Genomic DNA, 10053 nt, shown 5'->3' on the forward strand with positions numbered 1-10053 from the left:
GTTTTTTTCCTGTAAACACAGTTTATAGTTTACACAACTGTGTTACAGTTGTAACACAACTGTTAGATACAGTCACAAACCATTTCAACATCCCTCAAAACCAGAACCACACAGTTACTTGAAGAAAAGACATTAAAACTCCTCTAGATAGCACAATAAACTAGGGGATATAGAACATTTGAAAAAGAGTTCCAAAAACAGAATACAACATTAATTCTTCATAAATTTGTTGCAATAATGATTATTTTATATTAATAATATATAATATATAATTATTTTAAATTAATAATGATTGTCAATTATTCTGATATTACTATCAGATTTATTTTCAAATTTGGAACACATAAATATTTAATTAACTCCATAACATTTTGTTTTTATTTAGTGTACAAATCAATGTAAAAAGACATGATATAAATATATACATAATAAAAAAAGAAAAAACAGCATCTAATTTTTGGCCTTCATATACTTTTTTTATGCCAACAGACTATGCACCGTATAAATTGTTTCATTCATGATACCTTAACGTACTTAAAAATTGAGTTAGAACAATATTCTTAAAATGTCTATGCATGCGGTGGGATCACGCAATTCGTGTGACTCAGCCTACTTAGTCTGTCTTGGGAACTCCAGGGAAATAACTCTTCTTATGAATAGTCTTCAGATTTTAAAAAAAAAGATTTTATGTATTTATTTGATAGAGAGATCACAAGTAGACAAAGAGGCAGGCAGAGAGAGAAGGGGAAGCAGGCTCCCTGCTGACCTGAGAACCTGATGTGGGGCTCTATCCCAGGACTCTGAGATCATGACCTGAGATCATGGCCTGAGCCGAAGGCAGAGGCTTAACCCACTGAGCCATCCAGGTGCCCCATAGTCTTCAGATTTTTGCTCCAACTGGCTAAGGTCAAGTTGTAGCAAAGGTTCATTCTCTCATATTTATTGCCCAGTGTTACTCATGATTCCCAGGCTGGCAGGTGGCATTGCGTGATACTAAAAGGACCACAGGGAGGGAGAGGATAGAGACACAGTGGCTGCTTCTGCAACTCCCAGATGGCTCTGCCCTGAGCTTACTCTAAATACAGCTGTTGCCTCTAGTATGAACATCTTTAAGAGCCCAGTTTACCTGGATTTTAAAGGAGCCTACTCTCTGCTGTTTGGGGTAAAGGATTGGCTCAGCTTCTTCGATGGCTCTACTTATGCCTTTAGTGGTAGACTCAAACTCTGAAGCCAACATTTTAAAGCTCCGAGAATCAAATTGCATTACAAAAATGCAGGTTTTTGAGTCTGAAAAATTTCAACCTTTAACCTAATTGGATTACTTTACTTGTGTGATAAAGTTGTGTTTGATGTCCATTAAAGTTGTGTTTGATATCCATTCTAGGAACTTTAGTAAGTTTAGGAGGATCCTGGATATTATTAAATCTGTTTGATTTTATTTTCCCCTTTAAAAACCACATCCTCCCCTCACTGATGGTATAAGACTCCTTTGAGGATGATGGAAACTCTCTAAGTAGGGGGAGTATATATTTAACTAAAGAATTTCACTGATTTCCTTCACAGTTATTTTTACACTTTAAAAATACTGTCCCGGGGTGCCTTGGTGGGTCAGTGGATTAAAGTCTCTGCCTTCTGCTCAGGTCGGGGTCCCAAGGTCCTGGGATCAAGCCCCACATCGGGTTCTCTGCTCAGCGGGGAGCCTGCTTTCCCCCCACCCCCTGCCTTCCTCTCTGCCAACTTGTGATCTCTGTCTGCCAAATAAATAAAAATATTTTAAAAAGTAAAAAATAAAATAAATAAATAAAAATACGGTCCCAATTTAACCCACTAAGTACTTAATACATACTTTAAAATATTCCTTTTTCATCAACAATGAGTGTTTATCAAATGTCCAACAGCTGACACCACCAGTTTCTCCCTACCTAGAGGACTGTTGATCAGTTACATTCCCCATACCCACGCAGCTACAGTAATATTGTATATTTGCAGGGTGTTCTCACAGATAACTCTGCAAAATAACATAAGGCGATATAACACGTTTATCTTTGATTGCAAGCCTTCACTGGGCTTAGTATCTCGGGTCTTCTCTGTCAAGAAAGGGGAATCTGTCCTTCCCAGCACACTCTTCTGCTTTACCACCTGCGGTTCCCATTTTTCTGAAATAAGCAGGACTCTTCCAATCTGGAATATGGGGACGCCTGGGTGGCTCAGTTGGGTAAGCGGCTGCCTTCAGCTCAGGTCATGATCTCAGCATCCTGGGATCGAGTCCCACATCGGGCTCCTTGCTCGGCGGGGAGCCTGCTTCTCCCTCTGCCTCTGCCTGCCACTCTGTCTGCCTGTGCTTTCTCTCTCGCTCTCTCTCTCTCTCTCTGCCAATCTGGAATATGGTTCTGGGGATATATGAATGCCATTTCCAGGTACAACATCAAGGACATTTAACAATGAGCTAAGTTAATCTTCTCGGCCTAAATCACAGAGAATAAAACTGTCTCCTTGCCTAGTGTAGAAGCAGCACTTGGATCTTCTGGTGTTTCCCCCTACTCTTTAGTGCTGTCTTGTCTTCCGGTGCATTTAAAAGGAAGGAACACAGCTGGGTAGGTCGATACACACTTTATTTGAGAGAGGTTCCTAGAAATAAGATTCAGACGGAATTGTTTTACCTGGAGGTATGCTTCAACATTTTGAAACAATCTGTAAAAAAAAAAACCATGAGGTTATTATTTCGGAACTGAATGGGCTCGTCTTTGCACCAACCGAAAGGGCTTTAGTTTTGAACTGTTGAAGAGAAGTCACAAGGGTTGACAGAGTCGCATAGGGCAAGATTACTGAGATGCTGCTATGACCCAAATAATGAAGAACCAATTCATTTAATTGGTGGCTCATATTTTGCCATATGGTGCCCTTTAAACGATATATTTGCTATTTTTAAAAAGCAGAATTCTAAAACCTACGGGCTTAATTTCTATAAAATATTTGTGAACTTTTTTTAGGCATGAGCATCCAGGGAGTAGCGAGCCTGAGAAATTTAGAAAGCCAAAAGAGTGGAGGATTGAAATCAAAGTTTCCAGGTTCTCACAGTGCCATCCAGTCCTCAGGTTCTTATCTACAAAGTTAAAAAAAAAAAATCCACAATAATGCTGTTAAAATAACTATTGCTTTCCAAAAAAAAATAATAATAATAACTATTGCTTCCTCTAAGGGATGCAAAACATTTATGATGTATCCTCAAATCATTGCATGATCTCTAAGAAGAAGAAGGAGCCAGAGGAAAAAAGCTCAGGGAAAAAAATCACTGGGTTCCATTAACAAAACATTCAGTCAGAATAGTCAAGTGGGGTGGCAATTTATCCTTTTTAGAAATAAAAGAAACTGATGCTCTCGGCTGGCTCTGATTTACCTGTATTTAAAGGAAAGCAAGTTCTATCTTTAAATCAGAAAACTTTGGTTAGGCAGGAGCCAGGCTTTGTGGCTGCTGGCAATGTTTTCCAATGAATCAGCAGAGCTATATTTAAATTTTAGGATTTTATATCCCAGACATGAAACCAACAAATTCTGGTTAATGGAAAGTAAACAGGAAAATGCTGTGCGATTCTGAAGACCCTACGACTAGGATAAAAGCAGCTGGTACATTCATAGAGCACTCGTTTGTGAAGATCTTTTCACGCCCTCGATTTCATTTGGTTCTTACAACAACCCTGTGAGGTGTTATCAACCTCACTGCACAGCCAAGGAAATGAAGGCTTTATGTGTCTTTAAGTAATTTGCCAAAGTCATGCATTTCATAGCAAAGGAAACCATACTAGGCACAGAAAAGTTTTTTCCCCCCAATCTCCCACCCCCATCCACCCAACCATGCTTCTCCTCTGCTATATAACTGTTAGATGGGTGAGAGATTAGAAGGAATGACCAAATTATTTTTAATTAAGCATGAGGGTACTTTCTATATCCTGTCACTCTCTCTTTCTCTTTTTAAAAAAGAGCGCGGATGGGGGGTAGTAGAGGGAAAGGGACAAGCATACTCTGCACTGGGTGTGGAGCCCCACACAGGGCTTGCTCTCAGGACCCCCAAGATCATGATCCCAGCAGAAGCCAAGAGTCAGACGCTTAACCAACTGAGCTACCCAGGTGCCCCAATCCTGAGTCACTCTTTAGAAGATTCTCTTATTTACAACTCTGAACATCCCAAACATGAAGTAATAATCTGGACACCCCACACATGAACCAGCGTAACACAAGATACCTTATAACACTGGTCGAGACAGATCTACAATGTTCTAGAAAAAGTCTACATAGTACCTTGGATAATCCATTTTTACTCTTCTAACAAAATCGGGTATTTCTTATACAAATCTGACTAGTGGGAGAAAAAAGATTTTACTGGCCATTTGACAATATTTTCTCTAACCTTCAGCATCTTAATAATTGTGCTTTCTGCAACCGGTAAAACATGAGGAGCCTAAAACAAGGAAGGAACTGCCAGCTCGAAAGTTACCATTTTGAAATATAGGTGATTTACAGCATTTAACTTTCTGCTGTGAACCAGGCATCCGTAGCTCCATATGCCCCAAACCCTCATGCCTTGTCCAAGGCACCTTCCCATCTCCAGGGCACTGTGGGAGGCTGCATTTTCACATTCAGAAACTGATTTTTGTTAGATGGAAACAATTTCTCTGAAGTTTCTTCTAATTCCTTTCATTTTATATAACTTTCATTTTATAAGACTGATGATGAGTTCACTTTGTTCAGAAACAATGTCCCTACATTGTCTGACTTCTAAACCAATGAGGCTTTGGTCATACCCGTAATAAAAGAAAAGAAAAGGAAACCAACAACAGAATGTAAGCCAGCGTGGTTACGATTTTTCCTTTAGAAATATAACTTCTCTTCTTATTCTGGGAATTAGGCCTGCAAATTTTAGTGTAGCATGGGTTTTTCTTTTTTCTTTTTAATGAACATCCTGTATAAATTCATAACTTTTGGTCATAGCAATGTGAAAATGCAACTAGAAACACAGTCTTGTCCTCAACAAATCAGTTTACACTTATTACTTATAAGTTCACTTGTTCTCCTGATTTCTAGCTGGATTCAGCCAGTGGACCCAAAAGTCTATTATAAGAGTCAGGCTGCATAAACGTGGGCTCAGGTGGAAACAGGAATGAACTTCACGGACTTGGAAAACTTGGGCGAGTCCTTCCATGTAACCATACTGTTGGTCGGGCTTCGGTTGTTCGTGTAAGAAGTCTGTCTTCTGCTCACACTGTCAGAATCTTCTTTGTTCAATGTTTGCTTCATGCTTTGGCAGCATGGGAAACTGTGGATGCAGTCTTGCAGGAGATGGCCACTGAAAAACATGTAGATCCAAGGATTGCAGCAACTATTCAGGGAAGCTAGTAACGCCGTGATGGTGATGGCTGGGTTTTCCGATTCTGTATGAAAAACAACGGGAAATGATTTAAACACTCACATGCAAGTTACTGTGCACTGGATAAACTCATTTACGGACTCTTAAAAGTGGCAAAAAAGTTATGGGTTAATATAGAAAAGGAAGTATATTGTTTATCAATCCGTGTATGGAAATTGCTTGGCTACAAAATATTGTCATAAGCAAGATGCATTGAGATTAATTCAAGTATCTTAAACCACTTACAAATATTTCAGTAGAATGAATGGGACCTTCAAGAAGCTAAGAATATTAAATAATTTATTATTTTTTTCTTTTTTTCCCGAATTTTTATTTAAATTCTAGGTAGTTGATATATAGTGTAATATGGGTTTCAGGATTAGAACGTAGTGATTCATCACTTAATTTATTTAAGAGATGTTTGTATTCTTTATCCTAGCACTAGTATGTGCTAATGGACACAGTGCTTACAGAATGGCTGCAATTTCAATGAAATTTCAGAAGTCTACAATCACATATACAAAACTGTATTCAACCTAACAGCTAAAGCAAAAGTATGACATTATGGACCATCTTTAGTAGTTTTAAATTTTTTAATAGCAAACATATTCTGTAATAAAAAAGTATACATAAGGGGATGGTAGTAATAGGTCCCTGAAGGAAGCATTATTAAGTTGTTTGTGGAGTTGGGTAATTTTTTGTTCTTTTTGGTTAACTTTCTATGGTTTCTTTTGATTTTAAAAGAAAACCATCTTTGTGGTTTGGACAACTAAATTATATTAAAAACAACTGAATTAGGAAATTCCAATGAGTTTTGAAATATGTTATTTGTACTTGTAAACTACATAAATACTATAACCTTTCACAGAACTGTGACACTGATAATATACCTTTTCTAAAGATAAGAATAATTAGCAGGTACTTTTTCTTGATTATTAAATATAAACTTGGGTCTTCTCACTCTTGCTATGCTGGAATAAACTGCAGATTATTTAATCATACTTTGGGCTAAGATGCTACTATTAAAGGTGATCATGATCCATGGCAAAGACTGTACTCAGAAAGAATGAAAATCATCAGCAAACCTATGCAAAAGTAGTTAATTTTTTAGAAATTATGTCTAAATTCTGATAAAGCAATAACTAGATTGAGTTTTTTATTTGACTGGCAATTAAGGGACTGCTAAGATCAAGCAAGACAGGAAATGGTAAACCAAAAAAATATCATTTATGCTGTTTTATTTATCAATAATATTATAGCTATGCAAGTATTTTTGTTTGAATTAAATTCACTCCCAAATGTTTTATTTGCACACATAACCTCCAAAGTATATCACATATAGTCTATTTATCTCAATCTCAAATAACAAAAGGAGACAGTTCTTTCCAGATCACCTATTTCCCAACTACAGCTGCTATTGATAACATTCCTGTAACATATTTTGCTTGAAAAGTTTTTTTTTTGTTACTAAAAGGAAATACTTTTTTCAAGACCCTATATTAAATAATTTTGGGGGGATTCTTGTGAAGTTAGTTGTTTTTTTTTCAGATTGTGGAGGAATTAAACTCAAGCCAGTGGATGTAGAGAACATTTTCTGTACACTACTGCAAGAGTTGTGTGCAGAGGCTGTAGCAGTGTGGTTACGTTAGTGCGGAAAGACAAATTCATCAGTTTAACAAATTTAGAGCTCAAAATGGGATCCAGAGGAAGACAAACCATAAGGGACTCTTAATCTCACAAAACAAACTGAGGGTTGGGGGGGCGGGTAGGGAGAGGGTGGTTGGGTTATGGATATTGGGGAACGAATGAGCTATGGTGAGTGCTGTGAAGTGTGTAAACCTGGGGATGCACAGACCTGTACCCCTGGGGCTAATAATACACTATATGTTAATAAAAAATAAAAAATTTTAAAAAACCACAAAAAACAAATTTAGAGCTCATCATTAATCTTGCTTTAAAATACCAGAAAAGGGGCACCTGGGTGGCTCAGTGGGTTAAAGCCTCTACCTTTGGCTCAGGTCATGATCCCAGGGTCCTGGGATCCAGCCCCACATGGGGCTCTCTGCTCAGCAGGGAGTCTGCTTCTCCCCACCCCCCCTCCCCCGCCTCCCTGTCTACTTGTGATCTCTGTCAAAAAAAATAAAATAAAATCTTTAAAAAAATTAAATAAAATAAAATACCAGAAAAAAAGTGTTATGGTAATTGTTAGAAAAAAATTAAGATAATAAGAAATGGAACACTAACTCAATGCTAAATTAGAATTATTGACTTCTTAATCTTTCTTTAGAAAACTATGTCAGTTTATCCTTGCCCTTGGGGCATTTCTACAAAATTGTTGTATTAATTGTGATAACATTTTACAAACTAGCAAAAAGCAGTTGTTACAGTAGAAATATTTCTCTGAGTCCAATGGACTCGAAAGCAGGGTGCTGTGCATTGGTTAGTGATCTGGCAAAAAGTCATTTTTCCGTTTTGTGGTTGTGTGGCTGACTCTAGGGCGCAGTTTCTGCATTTGTCTTAGGCTCATTGCAAGCTACAAACGGAGAGTCCTGGGCCTCATTCTAGATCTACTGAATCAAAATGTCCTGGACGGAGACCCCCAGAAACTGCCTTTTTGATAATTTCACCCAAGGCGTCATCCTTAGGCACACAGAAGTTAAAGAACTACTGCCCCAGTGGATATTATGAAGAGAACATCTGCCCCCGCCCCACACACAAGCCGCCTTCCTGCACTTTCCTCCTTTCTCCCGACACCTACCGACCCAGACAAGTTTGTCATCCCAGACAGACCACATCTGGAGGATGAAGAAGGGCGCCCAGCAAACGATGTAAACTGTCACGATCACAAAAGTCATCTTCACGGTGCGGATCTTGGCGCGAGAAATGGTTTTCACGCTGCTGATACAAGGCGCGAGCAGGAACCCCTTATGGAGGGCGCCAGTGGCGCCCTCCGCGCCCTTTCCCGGGCGCAAAGCCGTCTTTCCGCGGACATTGCGCCAGATGTGGTAGCAGATGAAGCCATAGCAGGTGCCCAGGATGACCACGGGCGCCACGAAGATGCCACCTGTCATCCAAGTCACATAGGCGCGGGGACCCCAGGGCTGGATGAAGGTGGCCCAGCAGTCAATGGCCTTGGTGACGTTGTCCACCTCGACCATGGAGAAGACGAAGTACTGTGGCGTGCTAAGCACGAAGCTCAGCACCCAGGCAGCGGCGATCATGAGGCGCGAGCGGCGCGTTGGCTGTTGCAGCGTTTTCAGCGGGTGGCACACAGCGATGTAGCGGTCGGCGGTCATGACCACCAGCATGTAGGGCGATACAAACATGCCGAACACCTGCAGATGCTTCACCACGCGGCACAGGACGTCGGGTCCGCGGAAGCGGTAGGTGATATCCCAGCACATCTGCGGCAGCACCTGGAAGAAAGCGACAGCTAGATCGGCTAGACTGAGGTGACGGATGAAGAGGTGCATGCGGGACGTCTTGCGGGGCGTGCGGTGCAGCGCGACCAACACACTGCTGTTACCCAGCACCGCCACCACGAAAGTCACAGCCAGCACGGCGATCTCCGCCTTGGCCAGCTCCTCGTCGCGCACGTCCTCCGGAGGGCTGCGGCCACCCCCGGGCGCCTCCGCTTCCCCGCTACGGTTGGCACCGCCCGCGGACAGAGGCCACCACTCGCTGGAGTTGTCCGCGGACGCCGCGGCGGGACCAACGGAGACACGCATGCTGCCCATGCGGCACCTCCTCTGCCTCCGCGGAGGCCAGCTGTCTTTCCGCCTCCGCTGGAGAGGGCTCCTTGCCCTCGGGGCTCGCTGGGCTCTGCTGTCCCTCTTGAGAACGTCTGCGGGCACAGCGTCCCACCGCCCGCTGAGCTGCTCTCGGTCCCGTCGTCGCTTGCCCCTTCCTCTGCCGTTTTTCCTCAACTCGGAAGGCGCTGAGGAGGTGCACTTCGAGCCTCTGAAAGCACTGGGCTCCAAACTCAATTATTTATGTGGGGTTCGTTTCCCCAAAAGGCGCTCCCTCTCGTGCCAGTGATTGGAGACTGCTCCGCGCCTGTTCTCTCCCATCTCTCCTCCCCACTCCCGGGGGTTTCTTTCTTCTTCTTTTTTTTTTCCCTCCGCTCTACGTCGGTGATTTGTCCTCTTTGCATCACTGCTGCGGGGGGTGGGGCCGGAAGACTCGCCGATTCCTCGGCTTAAGAGTCGGGGTGGTGGCGCTTTCCCGCTCTTCTTTTACAAAAACTTGGAGAACTGGACGTGCCGTGCCTTTTCTGGGCTTGCCACTATTTCCTCAAGCCCCCCTTTAACTCCGCATTTGACTTCAACAGACGTAGTCAATGGGGCACCTTGAAGCCCGAGTGCACCACTTGGTGCGCGCGCGCGCGCTCTCTCGAGCCTGAACTTGGAGCTCGACCCCACCCCTGCAGCCGGGGTTTCTACCTCCGCAACTGGCAGGCGAATTCCCGGCTCCCCGCCCCCCGCCCAGGCTAATTTTATTCCCACCGCAACTCAGCTCCGGGATTTTCATCTCTCCCCTCCCCGCTCCCCCCCACCCCCACCCCAGGATAACAACGCGGGGTGGTTAAAAAGCGCTCTCTTCTCAGTACTATACCTTTGATACCTGCTATTTGCTAACCGGCCTAAGGCAGA

The 10053-nt window shown here is 42.4% G+C and overlaps 1 protein-coding gene across 1 annotated transcript; it reads right to left on the reverse strand.

The window, feature by feature from the left end:
- Positions 1-4947: 4947 nt before the first annotated feature.
- Positions 4948-9779, reverse strand: AVPR1A (arginine vasopressin receptor 1A). Its single transcript, XM_080811808.1, has 2 exons — positions 8160-9779; positions 4948-5426 (listed from the first exon to the last, which is right to left on the reverse strand). The coding sequence occupies exons 1-2, from the start codon at positions 9136-9138 to the stop codon at positions 5140-5142; spliced, it is 1266 nt and encodes a 421-aa protein (XP_080667934.1). The 5' UTR covers positions 9139-9779; the 3' UTR covers positions 4948-5139.
- Between the last annotated feature and the right edge of the window lie 274 nt (positions 9780-10053).

Source organism: Martes martes (genome assembly GCF_963455335.1).
Source record: "Martes martes genome assembly, chromosome: 8".
In the NCBI taxonomy this organism is placed as follows: Eukaryota; Metazoa; Chordata; class Mammalia; order Carnivora; family Mustelidae; genus Martes; species Martes martes.